General features: G+C 38.5%; 1 protein-coding gene across 5 annotated transcripts in view; it reads left to right on the top strand.

The window, feature by feature from the left end:
- Positions 1 to 24,127, top strand: part of RIN2 (Ras and Rab interactor 2) — a 77,554-nt gene that overhangs the window by 34,606 nt on the left and 18,821 nt on the right. For 2 of the 5 annotated variants that reach the window (XM_070746995.1, XM_070746996.1), the window contains exons 3-8: positions 3,240 to 3,334; positions 11,326 to 11,518; positions 12,544 to 12,658; positions 13,291 to 13,363; positions 19,813 to 19,904; positions 21,733 to 22,854. In XM_070746995.1, coding sequence (XP_070603096.1) covers positions 3,240 to 3,334; positions 11,326 to 11,518; positions 12,544 to 12,658; positions 13,291 to 13,363; positions 19,813 to 19,904; positions 21,733 to 22,854 — 1,690 coding nt within the window. Of the gene's footprint in view, positions 1 to 3,239; positions 3,335 to 7,357; positions 7,526 to 9,641; positions 9,714 to 11,325; positions 11,519 to 12,543; positions 12,659 to 13,290; positions 13,364 to 19,812; positions 19,905 to 21,732; positions 22,855 to 24,127 lie in introns of those variants that run through there. The other 3 variants (XM_070746997.1, XM_070746998.1, XM_070746999.1) reach the window with 3 other exon arrangements.

The raw sequence follows: 24,127 nt of genomic DNA on the forward strand, positions 1-24,127 counted from the left end.
TCCTACCGGTGTGCTATGTATGCATCGCAATGTTTCGCGTGTGCACTCACTACACTCTCATACACGCGAGCATCTCCAGCACGACTTTGCTTGTACGCATGCACAAAGGGATGATTTTTCTTCTGCGCATGCTCAGAGAACCGAAAATAGCAGAAAATTATATTTAAAAAGATAGCGGCATGCACAGACCGGCAAAGACATGCCAGAATTGCACAATTGGTGGGTCGCTACCAAAGTGGAGCACTGGACTGCACCGGTAGGAACCTACCACTGGTTTGCTGCTTTTATTTGAAATTTTTATTGAGATCATAGCTGGGACAGAAGATTTAAATTTTGCATTACAGTGAGTTCTAATTAACTTCACAATCTGAAATTTAATATCTCTTCAAAATTTTATCTCTTTAAACTGTTATCTTTTCAAAGTAGTAAGATTTTATTTTCTTTTAGTGTGGTTTAGTCATGTCCTTCATGACCCCATGGACTACAGAATGACTGTAGTCCAAATGTAAATGGACTGCTGAATCTTGTCTTGATGGGTGTTGAGCCATGGACTTGTGAAGTGGTGGTTTTATTTCACCAATGTACAGATCTGCATATGTCTCACTGCATTGTATTGCATATATCGCATTGCTCAATTTTTGTCTGTTTCATCTTTGGGGTGGATGAGTTTCTGCCTTAGTGGTTTGTTTGTTTTTTAACTTTATTTAAATTTTCCAATATAATAAAAAGAAAAAACATATACATATGCAGATCATAACCCATTTCTGAATCAATATGCAACAGTTTCTGATTTGGTTATTTACTTTCATCAATAAAGAGATAAAATGAATTTCATTTATTAAACTTTTATATTTGTATATTTCATCTGTTATTATCTAAATATGTTTTGATCTCTTGTCATCTCTTTAAATTATTCTCTTCTGAAACCAGTTGTACCATTTATCCCAAAGTTTGTTTTTTTTATCTGCTTTCGTGCCTTTGATGTCTCTTGTCATCTCATCCATCTCTGCGCACCTATAGATTTTTTTCTATTATTTGCTTTTCTGACAGGATTTCTTGATTTTTCCAGTTTTGAACATATGTAATTCTTGTGGCAGTGATTATGTGCATAACCAGCACTTTGAATTGGGCCCAGAGACCAGTTGGCAACCAGTGCAGCTCACAGAGTGATGTTGAAATGTGGGCAGATCTTGGTAGCCCCCCACTGTAGCTCGTGTGGCTGCATTTTGCACAATTTGCAGTCTCCGAACACTGTTCCAAGGCAGTCCCATGTAGAGAGCATTGCAGTAATTGAACCTCAAGGTGGTATGGGGGTGAATGACTGTGAGAAGTGACTCCCTGTTCATATAGGCTGCAACTGGCGCACAAGGTGCACCCATGCGAACACCCCCCTTGCCACAGCCGAGAGATGTCTTCTAAGCTCAGCTGTGAATCAAGGAGGATGCCCAAAGACTCCCCCTCCTGGATATTAGACGGACAGTTGGCATTGTCCCTGGGAGGTAGAACCCACAGCCACTCTGTCTTGTCGGGGTTGAGTCTGAGCCTATTAACACCCATCCAGACCCTGACAGCCTCCAAACACTAGCACATTTTTTCCAGCCCTAAGTCTCTGCAGGCTTTTTTTCATTGCTACTTGCTCCGAATAAGTTTTTCTCCAGCCCAAATCAGGGGATAAAATAATGTGCTGAAGCTGACCAAACTAAGGATGCTAGCCAGATGAACACCTGATAGGCAGATTCCTCCCCCATTTTCCTCTCCAACAACTAAGGTGCGTCTTATACTCCAGTGTGTCTTGTACGCAGAAAAATATGGTAATATTTGAAAATCTATAATATGATTTATTTATAAATATACTATTACTAGTGTACTATTCAACTCATTGTTAATTGCTTCTTAAAACTCAGTGTTTCAAAGAAATTGGGTTGTTATTTAAATCCCTGAGAAATTAAGTGCTTCATTTCAATAATTCTAATTTACATTAATGGAATACAAGTATCTTTCAATCATACAGAATTTCTTAAAATGAAAGTGTCTAAACCAATGGAGGGAAAACTTATATAAATGATCTGTATGAAAGCTTGTCATCTATTGTTCCATTTTTATTTAATTTCCATGTTCGTTTGTATGGTTTTAGGAGACATAACAGAGTTTAGAGATTTGTTTTTGAATTATATATCTGAATTTTGGAATGTATCCTCACGTGAAGAGACGTAAAAGCATCAAGATGGGTCTTAGCAAAATAATAATAATAATCCTCTTTACAATGGAAAGACACCCTGATTTTATGATCTTGGATTATTGATATTTGTCCACTCTCTTCTTTATGCATGGGTTCTTTAACAATGTATGGAAAATGATATTCTGTGTGATCAAAATTTAAATTTATATGTATTTCTTTTATTTATACAGTGTTCCCTCGATTTTCGCAGGTTCGAACTTCACGGAAAATCTATACCATGGTTTTTCAAAAATATTAATTAAAAAATATTTCACGGTTTTTTCCCCTATACCACGGTTTTTCTGCCCGATGATGTCATGTCATCGCCAAACTTTCGTCTGCCTTTAATAAATATTTTTTTAATAAACTTTAATAAATAAACATTGTGAGTAATAATCTAAATGGTTGCTAAGGGAATGGGAAATTGCAATTTAGAGGTTTAAAGTGTTAAGGGAAGGCTTGTGATACTGTTTATAGCCAAAAATAGTGTATTTACTTCCGCATCTCTACTTTGTGGAAATTCGACTTTCGCAGGCGGTCTTGGAACGCATCCCCCGTGAAAATCGAGGGAACACTGTATTCTTTTTGTTGTTTGCATATTTTTTCTCTCTCTTCCAGTACCAGTTCAGTAACAATACAAATCTTAAACAAAATTTTACAAATCATTTATTTAATGGTTTTGGTTTAGTAGTTAAGGCACCAGGATAAAAATTGGGAGACTGTAAGTTCTAGTTCTGCCTTAGGCATGAAGCCCAACTGGGCCAGTCTTCTTTCTGAGCCCAACCAACTTCATGGGTAAGTGTTTTAGGGAAAAGAGGAGGAGGAATAGGTATGTTCACTACAAACTGATTTTATATGTGACTGAATGAAATAAATGCTTCATTATCTTGGTTCCTCTTAAGAACAGGAAGTCAGAATTGGGCAGGGTGAAATGAGTTGTAATCCTAAGTGACTCATCTTGTCCATTCTTTTATTTCTACACGTTCCATTTTCTGATGTCATATTGCTTTTGTCCTTCAAGCTAATTGACACAATTGCTTCAGAAATTGGAGAACTGAAACAGGAGATGGTACACACGGATCTGACACTGGACGCTGGACGCACCAGTTTACCAAGGTGAATTAAATTTCTGTATCACTGGACTCTTGGTAGGCTAGTGTGAGGGTATGTTTGTAAATTAGGAAGGTGGTTTTCTTCAGTATATATTGTTTATAGTTCCACACTATGATAAATATTTGGGTTTTGGATGAATTGTAAAGTGGTTTGCTTTGGTAGTAGCTAGCAATGTAATGATGAACTTTATGTTTCTCTTTTTTTATGCTGTATTCCTAACTTCCTGTAAAATGTTTAATTGTTTTCCTTGATCCATATTCCACAATAATTTGTTTATTAGCATGTGGGTTCTTTACAGAAAATGTATAGAAACTTATCTTTGTTTAAAGCTTAATTACTAAATGGTTATTACTTAAAATGGACATTTTAAAAATTATAAAAATTATTTTCTTCTAAAAAGCACTGAAGAGTGTTAGTTCATTCAGATTCAATAGAATCAAGAATAGAATAGAATAAAACAAAACAGAACAGAACAGAATAGAATTCTTTATTGGCCAAAGGTGATTGGACACATAAGGAATTTGTCATGATGCATATTCTCTTAGCGTACATAAAAGAAAAGAATTATAAGGTACAACACTTAATGAAAGTCTGGGTATAAGTAAGCAATCAAATCATATTAGGAACCAGTCAATATAAATTGTAAGGATACGAGCAACAAAGTTTCAGTCATAAGTCATTAGTAGGAGGAGATAGGTGATGGGAACAATGAGACGATTCATAGTAGTGCAGACTTTGTAAATAGTTTGGCAGTATTGAGGGAATTATTCTTTTAGCAGAGTGATGGCATTCAGGAAATAACTGTTCTTCTGTCTAGGTGTTGTGGTGCGCAGTGCTCTATAGTGTGGTTTTGAGGGCAGGAGTTAAAACAGTTTAGCTTGTGAGGTGTCTATAAATATTTTCACAGCCCTATTTTTGAATCATGCAGTATACAGGTCCTCAGTGGAAGGCAGGTTGTTAGCAATTGTTTTTTCTGCAGTTCAGATTATCCTCTGAAGTCTGTGTCTGTCTTGTTGGGTTGCAGAACCAAACCAGACAGTTATAGAAGTGCAGATGACAGACTCAATGATTCCTCTGTAAAACTGAATCAGCAGCTCCTTGGGCAGTTGGAGCTTCCTGAGTTGGTGCAGAAAGGACATTCTTTGTTGTGCTTTTTTATAATGTTTTTGATGTTAGATGTCTATTTTAGATCTTGCGATATGGTAGAACCTAGAAATTTGAAGAACTCTACTATTGATACTTCATTGTCTAGTATTATAAGAGGTGGAAATATGGGTGGGTTTTTCTATGGTTTTGAGTGCATTCCGTTCTAAATTGTTCCAGTTGTACCACAAAGTTAGTTGTACAACATCCCATTTGTATGTGGATTCATCATTGTCTCGAATGAGATCAATCACTGTTGTGTCATCTGCGAACTTCAATACACTAGTTCAACAGATGGGTCATGAGATGCAGTCATTGGTATATAGAAAGAAGAGAAGTGGAGAGAGCACACAGCTTTGGTGTGTGGGGGCTAATTGTACAGGTACCTGATGTGATTCTGCTTAGCTTCACCTGCTACTACTATTTGTTAGGAAGCTTATGATCCACTTACAAGTGTTCATGTAATGCTAGCTGGTTCAGCTTATTTAGAAGAGGGTCTGGAATGATGGTATTGAATGCTGAACTGAAGTCTACAAAGAGAACCCTTGCGAAGGTCTTTGGAGACTCAAGATGTTGTAGGATGTAGTGCAGAGCCATATTAATAGCATCATCTGTCAATCTGTTTGCACAGTATGCAAATTGCAGGGGGGCCTAACAATGGATCCATTATAGTTTTCAAATGGGACAGCACTAGCCTTTCAAAGATTTTCATAACTATAAATGTTAGAGCAACTGTACTTGTTCAGTTCCTTGATGGCGGGCTTCTTTGGCACTGGAATGATAGTAAAGGGTTTGAAGCAAAGGGTGAAGATGGGGGCCAATTGGTTAGCACAAACTTTTAAGCAAGAAGGAGTTATCTTGTCTGGGCCTGGAGCTTTTCCTGCCTTTTTGTCTGTGAAATAGGTCTTGCACTTCCTTTTCTGTGATCACTAGGGGTTGTGAACCCAATGGTATTGGGTCAGTTGTGGGAGGCCTGGCTGTTGTTGGTGTGTCTGAGATGAGAGTTGTGGAGATTGATGGCTGTAGTTTCCGTTCAAACCTACAGTAAAATACATTCAGATCAGCTGCCGGCTGTTGATGTCCTTCAGCCTGGGAAGGTGGTTTGTCATAGATCAGTGATATGTAAAATTCTATTTCAGTTGGTATCAGTTCTGTACTTCAAATTGTCTTTAAGCTTTGTTGATGGTAGTTGAAAACGATGTGTAAGATTTCAAATGAAATATCTCCACACCTTGTGTTTGTGTGTATGAGATTTCTGGTAATGTGAACTACAAGATAGTAAATGGGAAGACCTCGGGCATATAAAATATGAGCGTGCTGATATTGCATAAATGATAACATTACTAATTATTAATGTCTCCTAGGTCATCAGCACAATTTCTTCATTCTGTAACAAACTAAGCCTGGGAAAGTAGAAGCAAAGTAGAGTCATCTGTCTAAGATTTGCATTGTTTTTTCTGTGATAGCTGTGGATTTCTGAGTGCCTGTATCATTTAGTATCTTCAAGATAAGATTTGGATTCAGCTGATGAACCATCTACCATATTTTTCGGAGTATGAGAAGCACCTTTTTGCCCCTGCAAAAGAGGGTGGAAATGTCAGTGCATCTTATACACTGAATATAGCCATTTTTGGTTTCCTGAAGTCTAGCCCATATGTCCCCTTGTCTCATTTTTGCAAAAAATGGGATGTACAGACAGTTTAGGAAGCCTGCAGAGTACTCCTAGGGGATAGAGGAAGGTAAAAACACCCCTGTTTGCAAAAAAAATGGCAAAAAGCTGACCATTTTTTGTAAAAATGGCATTTTTGAGATATGAAATACAGATAACAAACCCTTAAAAGACACCATGGAAAAATATTTAACAGGGATGAAAAGAAAGGAGGAGAGAGACAAAGGTAATGAGACAAATGTAAGTCTCATGAAAGCTAAGACAAGGAAACATGACAAAGCATATGTAGCGCTTGGCTTCACTGTGACTATGGTGGGAAACAAGGAAAGACCTGTATGTTTACTGTGTCTAAAAATGTTGGCAGCGGACAGCATGAAGCCAAATAAATTAAGACGTCCCTTAAACATATTACAACCCAATCACGCTGATAAGCCGCTTGAGTTTTTTCATCAAAAATGTGCTGAATATTGCAAACAATATTCCTGGCGAAGAGTTATGGGTGGGGCGGAAAATGTTTGCTTCTTCCTGGGGATGGGTGTAACAGAAAATAATTGAGAAGCATTGCCTTAAAGCATTGTAGTTTTGGGCATGTAAGATATACATACATGCATGCATGCATGCATACACACACACACACACACACACGCATACATACATACATCCATACAGTATATACACGCACGCACACACACGCACATATACATACACATATACAGATGCATACCGGTACACACAGTGATCCCTCGTTTTTTGCGGGGGATGTGTTACAAGACCACCCATGAAAAACGAATTTCTGTGAAGTAGAAGAAATATATTTTTTTATGTATTTAACAAGTATTTGGACTTTTAAAACCCACCCTTTGCATTAAACAGTCATTCTATAATGTTTCTCAACTGAAACTACATGTGATATCCTACCAGTTTCTTTAATAGAATACAGTAGTACTGTAGAAGAATTTTATGAATTTTTAATGGATTTAAAAATTTTAATGGATTTAATGAATTTAAGCCCCTTTTGTAAACCCGTGAAGTAGCAAATCTGCAAAAGATGAACCGTGAAGTAGTGAGGGATTAATGTACTTACACACACCATCTGTTGAAGCTTGTTGTGCCCTTTCCAGATTGTCACAGCCTCCAGACGCTGGGAAGGACATCCACAGCATTGCTTAACTTGCCAGAGGTTAACCCCATTGGAGTGATGTGAATCACAATATTGTGCCACCTACCTCCAATCATCTGAGTCACTCCAGAAGAATACCACAGTTGATGGCATCAAAAGCTGATGAAATTCAAATAAGGCAAAGAGGGACCCGTATCCACTATCCTGCCTGTGCCAGAAATCATCCAGAGGGCAAGCTGTGCCATTGCCATACCATACCCAGGTCTGAACCCTGACTGAAAAATTCCCTTCATCCAAGATCCTCTGAAGCTACTGTACAATCACCTTCTCAGTCACCATACCCCAAAAGAGGATTTCGGAGTCCTGGAGTCTCCTTGAGAGGCGAAGGAACAGGTTCCCAGAATGAACAATCAATCCAAGGCAGTTATGTTCAGTCTGTTTATTATCTCGGAGTTCTTGGAGAAGGGTGGCATACAAATCTAACAAATTATTATTATTAAATTATATTGGCAAGGTCTTGCTGTAATTCCAGCTCTGATCAAACCCCGGAATTACACCCAGTAAAAAGCAAAAATTTGAACCCCCCCCCCCCCGAGTCACATTCTCTAATCAGCTCACAGTCCAACTGTCCAGTGACTTGCCACAACATCCCCTGCAACACCTCCCCCCTCCTACTGCTAAGATGTGGCAAGACTGAAGCCTCCTTGCAGAAAAAGCTTAGAAAAAGAATAGGAAATTACTTCAATGAAACACGGCTACACATATGTCATCCTCAGGGTCGACAACAACCTCTTCCACCTCAAGAACTCACTGCTGTTAAAAACTACCCAAAAGCCCCTAAGCCACTTTCACAAGCCAGGAGGGGATGGATCTAGGGAGCAGGTGGCTGAACTCACATTCCTAAAGACCCTGTCCACTTCCCACAGGTTCAAATAGTATCATGCCAAGTATGTGCAAGTAAAACCACTGTATCCCAGATTAATGCTGTATCTTTCCATGTACAGGTAGTCCTTGACTTACAACCACAATTGAACCTAGCATTTCTGTTGCTGAGCGAGACAGTTGTTAAGTGAGTTTTGCCCCATTTTACAACTTTTCTTGCCATAGTTAAGTGAAGCACTAGAATAGAATAGAATAGAATTGAATTGAATTGAATTGAATAGAATAGAATTTTTATTGGCCAAGTGTGATTGGACACACAAGGAATTTGTCTTGGTGCATATGCTCTCAGCGTACATAAAATAAAATATACGTTTGTCAAGAATCATGTAGTACGACACTTAATGATTGTCATAGGGGTCAAATAAGCAATGAAGAAGCAATATTAATAAAAATCTTAGGATATAAGCAACAAGTTACAGTCATACAGTCAACATGGGAGGAAGTGGGTGATAGGAATGATGAGAAAAACTAGTAGAAATAGAAGTGCAGATTTAGTAGAAAGTCTGACAGTGTTGAGGGAATTATTTGTTTAGTAGAGTGATGTCGTTCGGAAAAAACTGTTCTTGTGTCTAGTTGTCTTGGTGTGCAGTGCTCTGTAGCGATGTTTTGAGGGTAGGTGTTGAAACAATTTGTGTCCAGGATGTGAGGGGTCAGTGAATATTTTCCCCGCCCTCTTTTTGACTCGTGCAGTATACAGGTCCTCAATGGAAGGCAGGTTGGCAGCAATTGCTTTTTCTGCAGTTCTGATTATTCTCTGAAGTCTGTGCCGATCCTATTGGGTTGCAGCACCAAACCAGACAGTTATAGAGGTGCAGATGACAGACTCAATGATTCCTCTGTAGAACTGTATCAGGAGCTCCTTGGGCAGTTTGAACTTCCTGTGCTGGCGCAGAAAGAACATTCTTTGTTGTGCTTTTTTGATGATGTTTTTGATGTTAGGTGACCATTTTAGGTCTTGAGATATGATAGAACCTAGAAATTTGAAGGTCTCTACTGTTGATACTGTGTTGTCTAGTATTGTGGAAGGTGGAAGGGTGGAAGGGTTTCTGTTAAAGTCTACCACCATTTCTACGGTTTTGAGTGTGTTCAGTTCTAGATTGTTCTGGTCACACCACAAGGATAGTTGTTCAACTTCCCGTCTGTATGCGGATTCATCATTGTCTCGAATGAGTCCGATCACTGTTGTATCATCTGCAAACTTCAGTAGTTTAACAGATGGATCGTTTGAGATGCAGTCATTAGTGTATAGAGAGGTGGTGAGAGTACACAGCCTTGGGGGGCACCCGTGCTAATTGTACATGTATCTGATGTGATTTTTCCTAACTTCACCTGCTGCTTCCTGTCTGTTAGTTAATTTCACACTTGTTCAGTGAATCTTCCTTCCCCATTGACTTTGCTTTTCAGAACGGTGATCATATGATCTCGGGAAACTGCAACCATTACAAATATAGGTCAGTTGCCTAGTATCTGAATTTTGATCATGTGGCCATGGAGATGCTACAACAGTCGTAAGTGTGAAAAATGGTTATAAGTCACTTTTTCAGTGCTGTTGTGTTTTCGAACAGTTGCTAACAGGCAAGTACTACCTGTATCTGAAGCATTTGCTTGTTCTGTTGTAATATCCAGAAGCCGTGGGCAAGATTGTCAATAATTCCAACTCATTACTTAAATCTTGAGCCTTGTCCATTTGGTAAAGTTACCAGAGGATGGCTCATTTCAAGGATGTTCTTACAGGAAGGAAGGATTCCTGGAATACTAAGGAAGGCTAATTATTGCTTAAGATGAGTTTCTAATGTTTATTCTATGGTCTCTTTTTGAAGTAGCAGACAATCTGTTCAAACAAGTGGTAGGAACTAAGTTCCAAATGAATTTAAATGACATGGAGATTTAATTAAATGAGATATTATTTAACCCAGTCCAATTTGAGTTCTAGTCTGATTTGGGGTCTCATTGAAATTCTCTTTATAGGTGATCAAAACTAGGAAATTGGCAAAGGAGTAGTGCCACAGCAGATTTTGATGCATATCTGTCAGATTTCATTACTGTGATGATCTTTTTGAACAAGGTAGCCTCGTTCTGAATTGGTTTTGTGTGATGAACAGTCTCCAGTAGGTGGTGCTGGAAGACATTGGTCTGATATCTGAACATTTGTCAATGAGGTGTAATAAAGTTCTATCTTTTTCAACTTTTACAAAAGCATACTACCAATGCAGTGTTCTTAGTATGTAGGTGATACCCATTCTATTTATTTTTCTGATTTAAGGATCCAGGAAAATAACTTGCATTGATTGAGCATTAGTTGAGTGAAAAGAATCCTGAAAAAAGAAGGTATATTAACTGGTAGGAAAAAGAGCTCATCTGAAATTTAGATATGCAACTGTATGGAAAAGCATGTTCCCTCAAGAATCAGCTGTGCTCTTTATGTATTTATTGTATTTTATGCCATTGGTGGCCACAATCCTATTTCTGTATGGCAAAATATTTACGTCCACCTGAAATTCAATGTTATTAAATATTTGGATAACTGTATGTTTTGCAGTCATAGCCCAAGGTTTGTAGTGATTCTGGTCATCATCCATTAGTCATTAGTTTTTGTTTTATGATATTGTTCTAGCTCGAGGGGCAGCCCTCAATTACGATTAAAAGTAGTCTCCAATGAAAGAACTGGAGCCTGTAATTTAACATCAATTGCCATATCCTAACCTCAATTTTAGATATCCCTATGTTTAGTCTAAGAAGGCCATTGGCAATCCCTCTGATAGTGTGCTAGTACAGATCTTAGAAATTTGTTGGAAACACTTCAGGAGTGTTCAAGAATTAGAAGTAATTACTTCTTTTTATATTTCCATTTGTAGCCCAATCCATTTGCTGCTGGACCGGCTTGTTTACTAATGTGGCTTGTTTGTTTTACTGTTTACAACTTGCATTAACTTATAGACTTGCTGTCAGGGTCACCTACAATAAAATACAGCTGAAAATGAATGCAAACATATATTAATTTTTATTTATCTATGAACAAGATACATTGTTGAAGGTTGTTTTTACGAGCACGGATTATTTGAATAATTTAAATTTAGGCTTTTAATTTGTTTTGTTTTTTGTTTGTTTCTGTTGTTTTAGCCTAGAGAAAGATATGGGTGATGTGTGCCTGGATCAGAAAGATTTTGCAAATATCATACGAGATTCTGGATATGATAGTCTCCCCAATAAGCTCAGCATACTAGATAAACTTCTTCATACCCACCCAATCTGGTTACAGCTTGGCTTAAATGATGCTGAAGCAGTGGAAATTCTACGCTCTCAACCTCCTGGAGTAAGAAACAACTTTAATTTGGCCTTGAAAACAAGAGGAATACTTTGCTGGGGCATTGCCTTGCTTTTAGAATCAGACCCCTGTCCATTCTCTCCTATTCTGAAATCGCTTTTTAGCTTCTTAAATTTATATCCCACCTTTTCTCCAAAAATTCATAGACCTTTCTGTTCCAATAGGCTGGGCTGAGAGACAGTGACTGGCCTAAAGTAACCCAAAAGGTTTCCATGGTTGTAGGACATCTCAAACTCCCAATTCCAGTCAAACGCCTTAAGCACTCTACCAACACATGTACATCCTTCTTAGTGTCATTTTATATCACTAGTGTATATGAATAGTGGCTAGATGCCAGTCAGGAGAGAAAAGAGTGTGTGATTGCTTGTATTTGTGTAAATCTAATATTCATACACATTATGAGGACAGTTATGTGACTCTCCTAGGCCAGTGCTGCCTACTCTCACTAGCAACAGTTCTCTTAGAAATCTTTCTTCATCCTTTACCCTCCTAGACAATTTTAGCTGGCGACGTAACATAAGATTTTGGTAGGTACTTTGTATTTGCACATGTGTGCACTTATTCTGTCATTATGGTATCAAATCTTTCTCAAGTAGAAAGAGATGGGTTATTGTTCTGAGAGCAATTATTAAAATTATTTTATTGGCTAACTGGAGTAGCACTTGTGTAGTTTGATGTTTGTCCTTATGCGTTAACATGGAATTTATATTAACTCTTGGCCCGAACCATTTAAAAAATCTAATGTCTGCATATGACAAGATCAAATAAGTAAATATTACGAACAGTTTGGCAATATTTTTTTGCCATTTCAGGTGCTGGGTAATTAAAAATATCAATAAATATTAAGGTTTGTAGCTTATTTTGGATTCTCAAGTTATTAGTATCTCTGTTGGAATTCCTACAAGTTTACTTGTATGTAAGATGAGACAAAACAGGTTCATAATAGGGAATTCATGAAAACATGGCTAGTAAGTCTATGTAAAGTCTTGTTTTTTCTGATTTGTTTTTAACAGACTTTCCTAGTTAGAAAGTCATCAAGAATGCAGAAGAAAGTCCTGTCATTACGCCTACCAAATGATGTAAAGGGATTTTGCCTTAAAGAGTTTGCAATAAAAGAAAGCATCTATAGTAAGTAGTTTACAATATTGTCTTTCCTTGGCTGAACATAATGAATAGAAGATTCATCAGGTGATTTATTGTGATTTGTGAAGGAATATTGTGAATCTGTGCAGGAGGGGGCAGAAAAACAACTGAACTGATTCATCTCAAAATTAATACACGTGAACAAAAAGGGCCCAAGCTGATTGGTAGTAGAATGAGACACCATGAGGAATTTCCAAAGCTATGTATTAGATTGGAAAGTAAAATAAAAACACAAAAGAAAGCAGTGGCTAAACATTTCTGTGCTGTGCCAACTGATGCTGTGTTAGAGCTTCTCAGAAGTTGAGCTTTGTTATTTTGGTGGATTCCATGACCAATAGCCGCCAGCGTAGACAATGATATTTAAACATTTCAAATTAGGATTCTTGGATTTTTTGTAGCCCAGTTGTCAGTGTGTACCATTTAAAAATATTTCCTATTTTTTGCTAATTTTAAGCAAAAATAACAAATAATTTTGGAAGAGAAATGCTATGATAAAAGTCTTCATTAACAAACAATAGCTTAGGAATTGCAGCTTTATTCCTACCTAGGAAGCAGGTTTGGCTGTATTTTTCAGGTCATATGTTGTGCAATTGAGCCTGTTTTCTTTTCCTTTTCAGCTTTTTCCTTGGAAGGCTCTGGAATAAGTTTTGCTGATTTATTCAGGCTCATAGCTTTCTACTGTATTAGCAGGTAATGGAGAATGTTCTTATGACTGCCTTTGTTTAACATTTCTTAAATTGTGGCTGCCTTGTTAGTGCATATATCAAGAATCTTAATCAAACTGAAGAAGAATAAACTGCTGACTAACTTTTTAGTGGCTACTGAGCAGATAGCTGAGTAGGATTCTAAATATCTGAAACATCACAAATTAATTAATGAATTAATGGGCTTCATTGCATTCACTGATCAATAAAATACAGTTTTACAACTAAGATAATAGAAATTTAAAAAGAGAGTTTCCGTAAAATAACAGGAAATAAAGTACTATATTAATAAGAAAAGAAGGAGATAAAGGAAACAGAAATTAAAATACTTACATGGTATAAGGTATTAACCTAATTTGCTAGACTAGACACTGCTGGATTGACATATCTATAACATGTCTTAACTAATACAATAATATAATTAAAACAATTTAATAAACCGTGGTTTTTATATGTTATTATCAATGTGAAAATATTTAATTTTAAAACTCATTGATTGATAAGATACTTTGTTATTGAAATTACAAGCCACTGCCTTTGCTCAGTTCTCATAAATTCAGTATTATATTAAACATTAAAAATGAATTTAAATGCTCCTAAAGAGGTTGTGATATTAACTAGATTTTTGTCACTTGCCAGGTAATTTGGGAGTAAATTATAAAAAGGTTTTTTTTTAATTTATCAAAGAACTAGCAAAATTCTGTGTGCAGGCAATACAGTATTGCAGAAGACCATGGCCAAGCGTTTCTAATGGCCCTTATCTGCATGGCCCAAAGCTTTCCTTTTGTGGAATTTTTTACAGAATAACAGAGTTGGAAGAGACTTTGGAGGTCTTCTAGTCCAATCCCTGTTCAAACAGGAGATCCTACACTAGAGGTCGGCAAACCTAAACACTCAAAGAGCCATTTGGACCCATTTCGCACGGAAAAAACAACCCCAGGAACCACAAAACCTGGGTGGGCATGGCCAACTCGACATCACTCATTTCTACCTGGTCACATGACCCACTAGCCATGCCTACCCAGCCAGTCATCTCTATTTCTCCCCCTGTCTCTCTCTATCTCTCTCCCCCTCTCCCTGTCTCTGCATCTCTCTATGGCTCTCTCCCCCTTTCCCCCCTCCCTCTCACTCTCTCTGTAGCTCTCTCCCCTTCTTTGTATCTCACCTGCCTTTTCCTCTTCCTTCCCTCTGCCCCTCTCTCGCTCAGCAGGAACCTTTTGGCTGCATGTTGCACACAAGAAATCTTTCTCTCTTCAAAATTCTGCCAGAAATGAGTCTTCATGAGACTCATCGCACCTAGGCAGCGAAAGGGGAGAAAAATTTCTTGGGTTCAGCATGCAGCCAAAAGGTTTCTTCACCTAGTGCTGTGTTTGAAGTGCACTCTACCCCCCCTACCTGCCCATCGAGAAAGAGGGGCATGTTTGCAAGAGATAAGGGTGTGTGGGCCTGGCTGCTTCTGCCACTGAGACTGGCTAGAGGTTTGGCTGTCAGCTCCGTTTCCTCAGGCAGACTGCAAGAGTTTCTTCCCCCTCTCACTTTGCTCAAGAGCCGGAGACGGAGGAGGATCACTTCGTGTTATCGGATCAGAATATCTCCGGGACCGCCTTCTGCCACACGAATCCCAGCGACCGGTTAGGTCCCACAGAGTTGGCCTTCTCCGGGTCCCGTCGACTAAACAATGTCGTCTGGTGGGATCCAGAGAAAGAACCTTCTCTGTGGCAGCCCCGACCCTCTGGAATCAACTCCCCCTGGAGATTAGGATTGCCCCCACCCTCCTTCATAAACTCCTTAAAACCCACCTCTGTCGTCAGGCATGGGGAAATTGATTCCCCTGGGCCGTTTCCATTTTATGCATGGTTTGTATGAGATGTATGATTGTTTTTTATATTAAGGGTTTTAAACTGTTTTAATTATTGGATTTGTACTGTTTTTGTTGTTGTGAGCCGCCCCGAATCTTCGGAGAGGGGCGGCATACAAATCTAATTAATAATAATAATAATAATAATAATAATAATAATAATAATAATAATCAGTGGACACAACACTGAGGAACACGATAAAGCTACAAGTCCCATGTAGGACGCGTGTCTCGCCGAAAACAAAATGGTGATTCATGCGAAGTGCTGGAAACCCGGTTTCTGCGGAAGAGCCACACTCAAGGGGCCAAAGAGTAGCAGGTGGCTCACAAGCTGCAGTTTGCCAAGCCCTGTCCTATACTATTCGGGACAAGTGAGTGTCCACTCTCTTCTTAAGAGCCTCCAGTGATGGAGCACCAACAACGTCTGAAGCAAGCTGTTCCACGGGTTAGTTGTTTTCACTGTTAAGAAATTTCTCCTTACTTCTAAGTTGCTTCTCTCTTTGATTAGTTTCCCTCCATTGTTTCTTGTCTTGCCTTCTGGAGCTTTGAAAAATATGTTGACCCCTTCTTCTTTGTGGCAGCACCTCAAATATTGAAACACCACTATCATATCACCCTTAGTCCTTTTCGCCAGACTAGACAAATCCAATTCCTTCAACCATTCTTCATGTTTTAACTTCCAGCCCCCAATCGTTTTTGTTGCTCTTTTCCACACTGTTTCCTAAGTCTTGACATCTTTTTATAACACGGTGATCAAAACTGGATGCAGTAGTCTAAGTGTGGCCCTATATCTGCCCTCAACTGTTGGGGAAATGGCAAAGTGAGCAAGAGTGAAAATAGTGTGTTGGGCGGCTTATGTGGTACTGACTAGATAATATGCTGGTTGAAATGCTGCTTTAATCTTCCTATCTATTCATATTAAGTATTTTCTATAATAAGTGTTACTTAAGGGGCTATATGCCATCCCTCAAAGCATTGGAAAATCCATGAAAATTGACATTGAGCCATTTTCTGCTCTACGCTAACTTTTAGATACGTAGAATTCTTAAAATATCAGCAAGCCCAAGCCTTCTGGTAGCAAATTCAGCTTTTGCCAGACATTACCTATCCTGATCTGGATACTAGTTTCAATCTTGAGCAGGGGCTGGGAATGGGAGATACCGTTTTACAATGGTTCTCCTCTTACCTCTCTGGTTGGTCGCAGTCTGTGTTGGTAGGGGGACAGAGGTCAGCCCCTAGGCCCCTCCTTTGTGGAGTGCCTCAGGAATCAGTCTTCTCCCCCTGTTTAACATCTACATGAAACTGCTGAGTGAGTTCATCCGACGGCACGGGGTGAGTTTGCAGCAGTATGCTGATGACACTCAGCTTACATTTCCACCCCATGTCAATTCAGTGAACTAGTGGAAGTGATGTGCCGGTGCCTGGAGGCAGTTATGGGGATACCTAGATCAGTGATGGCGAATCTATGGCATGGGTGCTACAGGTGGTATTTGGAGCAGTATCTGCTGGCATCCAAGTCATTGCCGTAGCTTAGCTCCAGTGTGCATGTGTGTGCCGGCCAGCTGATTTTTGGCTCACAGAGGCTCTGGGAGGACATTTTTGGCTTCCAGAGAACCTCCAGGGGGATGGGGGAGGGCTTTTTTACACTCCCCTGGCTCCAGGGAAGCCTTTGGAGCGTGGGGAGGGCGAAACATAAGCCTACTGGGCCCATCAAAAGTTGGGAAACAGGCCCTTTCTGGCCTCCAGAGGGCCTCCGGGGGGGAAACTGTTTTCGCCCTCCCCAGGTATTGAATTATGGGTGTGGCCACTCGGGCATGCATGATAGTGCGCACGCACGCTCTTTCGGTACCTGAGGAAAAAAAGCTTCGCCAATACTCACCTAGATACACCCATATAACCCCAACACTCCACAAGCTGCACTGGCTTCCGATTGGTCTCCAAATGCAATTTAAGGTGTTGGTTATAAAGCCCTACGTAGCTTAGGATCAGATGGGACAATCTTCTGCCTCACATATCACAGCGACCAATTAGATCCCACATAGCCGGCCTCCTCCAGGTCCCATCAGCCAAGCCATGCTGGCTGGCAGGACCGCGGGGAAGGGCCTTCTCTGTAGCAGCTCCAGTCTTCTGGAACCAATTCCCCCCCAAGATTCGCGCGCACACACACACCCCTCCTGGCCTTCTGAAAGGCCTTAAAAACATGGCTTTGCCGGCAGGCAATAACACTCTGCCCTGGCCAGTACCTATGAATGACAGATGGATTAATGTTGAGTTTTTAAAATTTTGTATGTTGTTATATTGTTGTGCACCACCCTGAGTCCATCAAGAGATGGGCAGCTTATAAATCAAAATAAATGAATAAATAAATAAATTGAATGAGTGGGCAGGGATTGTTTCTTTTATTACCTTTTTTTTCCTTTCCTTTCTTATCTTTATTGCTTTCTCCATTTTTTATTTTATCTTTTATCTTTCTCTAACTTTTCCCTATTTATTTGCCCGTTAAATCTTTTATCTAACTTTTTTTGATAAAAATTATTTTTTAAAAATCTAGAAATCTTGGACTCTGACATTGAGTTGCTTGCTTTCCTACCCTAATTCTACACCAACTTTTGTGGAAGTAAGTTGGATTAGAAATTGGGTTCAAAGTGTTTAATGTCAACTAGAATATAATAATAATAATAATAATAATAATAATAATAATAATAATAATAATAATAATAACAACAACAACAACAACAACAATAATTTATTAGATTTGTATGCCGCCCCTCTCCGAGAACTCGGGGCGGCTATATTTATATTTATATATTTACTTACTTCATTTAGAAAAAGGCTGACTGGTTTCACTGTTTCTGGGGTCTTTTTAAGAGCACCACAATCCATGTTTTGTTGTTGCTTACTTAAATGGTGATGCAAATAGAAAAGATGCATAAAGAAGGAAAGTCCCCCTCCTTCCCCCTCCTTTAGTCCTATTACATTCAGTGAGGAGCATTGCCTCATTTTGTAAAGTCACATTGTGTGTGAACTTCTGCTTTTTAAAGCAATTGGTGATAGAGTTTGCGTAAAAATCAAATAATGAGGGACAAATAATGCAGCTTTATTTGGTTCCTTTTATGGTAGGAACAGGCTCAAAGAATTGGCCATTTTTTCAGTTTAGTATTTTCATGTGCTAAAGCTTTCATATTTTTCTTTGGAGATAACTTTTGCAGGCATGCATAATATCCATAAATATAACATATACAGTTTATCTTGGTTTTACTACATTATCCAGTAATTGACTCAATCCCAATCTGTGTTGTTTTACAACTTTGCTTTCTCTGAAGGCTGCCTGTTCAACACCAAACAAAACAAAGTAAAAATAATAATAATTTCCACCAAATATCTAGCATTTCTGTATAAATATTTTGCATATGATTTGCTTACATTGTTTAATATGTACACTAATTGAGTGAAAACATTTAGGGTATGAAAAGATATATTTTTGTTTTACACATTTCCTACTGAAGAAAAGTTTGTCTAGAAATAGCATGATACTCACTCATCTCATAGCAGTGTATACCATGTATTGTATTTGAAATTGATCATGTTGGATTAGTTTGAAACTCATTGGATAATAAATATCCATCTATTTATGGGTTTCCGAATTGCCAAAATTGGATGAAATAAGTACTGTCCAAGTACTTTCCAAGTACTGTCAAAATGTTGATCATTTGCCTGATCTTGTAAATAAGATGTTTTCTATCATCAATATACAGTATATCTATCTATCTATCTATCTATCTATCTATCTATCTATCTATCTATCTATCTATCTATCTATCTAGATGTATAGATATATAGATATATAGATATATAGATATATAGATATATAGATATATAGATATATAGATATAGATATAGTCTAGGGAATTTATAAAATGTATAGGAATAATTAGTAGCTATATCAATTTAAAATAAATAAATTGTATTTTACTATTTCACACTGCCCCAGCCTGACAAGTGCCTAACTTCAAAAGGGCAAGCTCATTGCTCAGCCCCAAAAAAGGCTTGTGTCCTAATCTATTTTGGAATTATTTTTTATTACAGCTTGCTCAGTTATCCATCCAACTTTTTTCCTAACTCTGGTGCCTGAGATTAGTTATGTAGGATTTGGAGGTTGACCAGAGAGCTTCTTGCGTACAAAACCTAGTTGTTGCTGCTTTGTCAATTATATTTGCCTTGCAGTGATTCACTCAACTTCTCCAAAAAAAGTTTGCGGTCTGGACAAACAAAATATCTGCATTGCACTTATACTGCAACTGAGCAACAATTCAAATGTCTTTTAAGATCCTCCAGTTGAGAACCAATTTTGTGATGTTTAAGTTTGTTTAACTTGCAATCTGATCACTCTATTTGTAAACAAAAAGTGGGAAATTCAATATACAAATTTATTCTGAACTATCTACTAGATACATTGTGGGGAACTGGCAACAGAAAATATTTTTGTTTTGAGGAAAGGGCATGAGATCGTTGCTGACATTTAAGAGGCGAGATGCAGAAGAGTAAAGCAAGTTAATGCATTAATTGTTTCCAAAAAGGGATGTCCTGCCATTTACCTTGAAGTTACCTCAAGCCATTGCAGCAGCAACAACAGAGTCTGAACTGGAAGAGGCTGCTCAGCTGGGACTAAGTAAGTAAAAGCAGACATTGGTGGGAGGGAAGGGCAGAGTTAAATTGCAGCTGTGGCATCAGGAAGAGATGATTTAAATCTCTAGTCTCTAATGTGGCAGCAATTTGCTCATAATGCATTCCTTGGCTTTGCATCTAATCTGCCTAAAAAAAAATTATTGCACTAATTTATTGAATTTCACTAATAAAAACAAACAATGGGACATAGGAATGCGGCAAAGAAAAGCATCAACCTCAAGTTGTATTTTCACTTAGACCAATGCAGATATATTTTAGAGCAGGGCTCCCCAAACTTGGCAGCTTTAAGACTTGTGGACTTCAACTTCCAGAATTCCCCAGCTAGTGTAGCATAGCTGGCTGGAGAATTCTAGGAGTAGAAGTCTACAAGTCTTAAAGTTGCCAAGTTTCAAGATTCTTCTGTTTTAGAGTATAACATGTGTTGGAATAGGGCTTTGTTCTCCTTCAAAGTTAAGATTGTTTTATGATTGGCTGCATTTATTATGTCAACTATTTTGTGAGTGTGCTTAAAATGCTCCCAAATTTCTATATATCTCAATGCCCCCAAAATATTGGGTACTTCTGATTTGAATATTTTCCTACCTGTCACTTTTGTGATTCAACCTATACACAGATCAATTGCTTCTTGCCATACAGAAGAAACATTGGTAGCAAGTGGGTATCTGTTTCTGGTCATGACAAAAGCATATTTAGAAAAAGATAATTCAGATTAGGAAAATGGACACTGGGTGGAGAAGAATATACAAAAACGAGTGGTGCAGAAGGGTTAAACTTTCTCTCCGAAGTCTGAAACTGTCATGTGGCCTGGAAGCATGTTTTAGCTATTTTTGACTGAAAAATATGAGGTCTCCAAATATTAGTTTGAGTCATAGAAACGGTACCATAGAAGTTATGGAATTAATCCACAGCAGAATTTAAAGCCAAAGGTTCACTTTTGGCATTGTGACAAGCTATTTTTTAAAACATAATTTTTCTACTTCTGGAGTTATGGGACGCAGCGTTCATAATTTTGATGATTTATTATATATGTATTCTGCCTGTGCTTCAAGTAGATTATATAGTTCCCTCCTTCTGTTTTAGGAAGTAAAATGAGCTTCACATTCATATTAAAATTTGAACTTGGATACCTTCTCTACTGCCAGTTCTAGTCCTTCTTGCCATTACCCATGGTCTAGCTTAGCATACAGAAATGTAAAATAAGTATGCCACTCCAAACCTACTTATCTGGAAACATAAACCACATTTTGGCACAATATTTGAATTAAGCCATGTTTGGCATAATGTCTGCATTAAGACACTAAACATTTTATCAAGGAGGATCAGATTTAGAAAATAGCCTTTTTAAAAACTGCTGTTGGCATTGATGAAGGCAAAGGCAACTTCCATCTTTAAAAGCCTGGCACACTGCATTCAAGGCAGTGTTCTGTCTGACAGAGAGGATTTCCAGAAGTACCTCCTTTTCTATGCTTTTAGGAAACAATAAGACAGATCATTAGAATTAATGTCAAGCAACACCAATAGACCTGAGTTACAATTAGAAAATATTTGGAACTCACTGATGGGGTGTATTAGTGCAGAGTTATACTTGAAATGCACTAAACTTGTGTAGTAGGTAACCGTGATAAACTGTACTTTGTATTTGACTCTATGTACTATATATTTCCTTTTTTTCAACTCCAGGACCCAAACGTTTCAAGCTGATTTTATAAAATACCCCCCCACCCTTTAGAGCAAAACTTTTTGAGTAAAACATTCTAAGCACTAGAGGCATAATATTTGCATTCTTTTGCTAACTAAATAATGACTTTCAGATTTTTGGAGCTCTCCAGCTAACAACAAACTGCAAAAATCTTCACCCCTCCAGAAGCCTCTGCCTTCAGACAGCATTTATAAAAGCTCCCAGCAGCTCTGCCTCATAAATGGAGTTCATTCTATAAGAACCAGAACGCCTTCAGAGCTGGAATGCAGCCAGACCAATGGAGCCTTGTGTTTTATTAATCCTCTTTTCTTGAAAGTGCACAGCCAGGATGTTGGTGGAAATCTGAAAAGATCAGGTCCAAAAGCACAAGAAGTGAATGGCCCTGAGAGATCCTGTTCTCCCCCACCCCGGCCTCCCCCACCTTCTATTCATAGCCTTCTTGCACACCCTCAGCTGTCCAGGACTACAAACCAGGCCAGTCTGCCAGAAACTGTCAGTCACAGCATACACTCCGACTTGGATGTGATACAGAAGAGGCCAACTCCTATCCCACCGCCTCGCCTGAAAAAAAAGGCTCTCTCTTTAGCACAGAGCAATGCAAAGAACTCAGCAGTAAATGAACCCAGCCATAATTTGGTGGATGGCACAGAAACGGCCAGCATTCCAGGTGGAGCTCCGCCTCAGAACTTGGAGAGCAAAAACAGTTTAGCTACACACCGTGAGTCACAAGTGCCGTGGAATGGAGGCAGGCAAAGACTGAGCAACATGAGCCTCTCCACTTCTTCCTCTGATTCTCTGGATTTTGATCGGAGCATGCCGCTCTTTGCATACGATGGGGATACCAACAGCAGCCTGGAGGAGTTCGAGGGGGAAAGCGACCAGGAGAGCATGGCACCACCCTTGAAGCCCAAGAAAAAAAGGAATGGCTCATTTGTGCTTCCCAAAATTGTCAAATCCCAGCTGAGAAAAATGAGCGGTGTCTTCAGTTCCTTCATGACCCCTGAGAAAAGGATGGTTAAGAAAATAGCAGAAATGTCTCGAGACAAGCGTACTTATTTTGGCTGCCTAGTCCAGGACTATATAAGCTTTCTACAGGAGAATAAGGAGTGTCATGTTTCCAGCACAGACATGCTTCAAACTATTCGGCAGTTCATGACCCAAGTAAAGAGCTATTTGTCTCAGAGTTCTGAACTGGATCCTCCCATTGAATCTCTAATTCCGGAAGACCAAATAGGTAAGCAGCTGTGCAGCACCTTTCTCGAGCAAAAATATCCCGTTCCTGTGCCTGCCCTTTCCACCCGGCTTTGAAAGGTCTGGCTCTGGTTCATAAGTGAAGTGGCAGCTCCTTCTCTTGCTACTTCAAACAGAATTGGTTATTATTACTAAATTTGGGCTTCAGATTTCTTTCTGGAAAGGAATATAGTATTCCAGAACTCTATTGTTAAGAGAAATTTAATTGTGGAAAGATAGTGCAGTCTAAGGCCAGGCATCATGATTGGGACTAGCAGTTTTTAGTCGTTTTCTAGGCATTGTTTATTAATACTTAAAATGTACGTAATCTGATGTTCTATTTTAAAATTTAGCTTATGAAAATGAAACATCAGTAGAAGCAACAGTACAATATATAGAAGCATTTTTTTTCCAATAAACCCTTAAATAGTGTAAAAATATAATGCCTTACAGTACAAAATGCAATGCAGGGATAATAAAATCCTACAATTTTTTTAAAAAAAAATCAAATCAGAATCAGTGAAGAACAGATTCTTAAAGTAAAATTAAAATCTAAGAAAGGGAGATGTTACTTATCTCTGATTTAGTTTGCTTTGTGTTTATATAAGCATTTTATATATTTATGGAAGGATGTGCATTGAAATCCAAGTTAGCTTTTGTTTCTATTCGTTTTTGTAAGTATCAGTGGCATCCATTATGCTTGAAAATGCCCCTCAAGGCAAAAATACTTTCCCTGTAAGCTCATTTCATTGACTTGTTTTCCATCCCCTTCTCATTGTTTCTCTGTGCTCAGAGTGTGGAAAAACTCTCTTGGAATAGTGGTTTCTGGGATGAAAATTTTGGCCTCCCTTAATTAAATAGTGATTTCCATATGTAGGAGCCAATGTTGATTCAACCCTATTGCCAATACAATAACAGCCTGTGATTTTTTTATAACTTTAAGTGAAATACAGTATAGTACTTCATATCAAGATTTTGAAATATGCTTGAGCTTTGTTTGAACATATAATTTGCATGCCTTGATGTGTACTCCAAAGTTGGGAAAACAATCTGCTAAGTTACTACAGGCTTCTTTTGTTAATGCCATTCTGTGTCTGTGCATTTTAGCTGCATAGGCTTAGTTGAACAATTGATGACCCATGCTTAATTTTGCGGAAAGGCAGTTTAAGCAAGAAATTTTGCTTTTGAACAATTTTGCTGCCTTCACCAAACTTGAGGTTTGAAAATAACCACAACAGAGCAGATGCATCAGATGTTGCTGATTTAGGCAAGAGCTA

The sequence above is a fragment of the Erythrolamprus reginae genome, chromosome 3 (genome assembly GCF_031021105.1).
Source record: "Erythrolamprus reginae isolate rEryReg1 chromosome 3, rEryReg1.hap1, whole genome shotgun sequence".
NCBI lineage: Eukaryota > Metazoa > Chordata > Lepidosauria > Squamata > Dipsadidae > Erythrolamprus > Erythrolamprus reginae.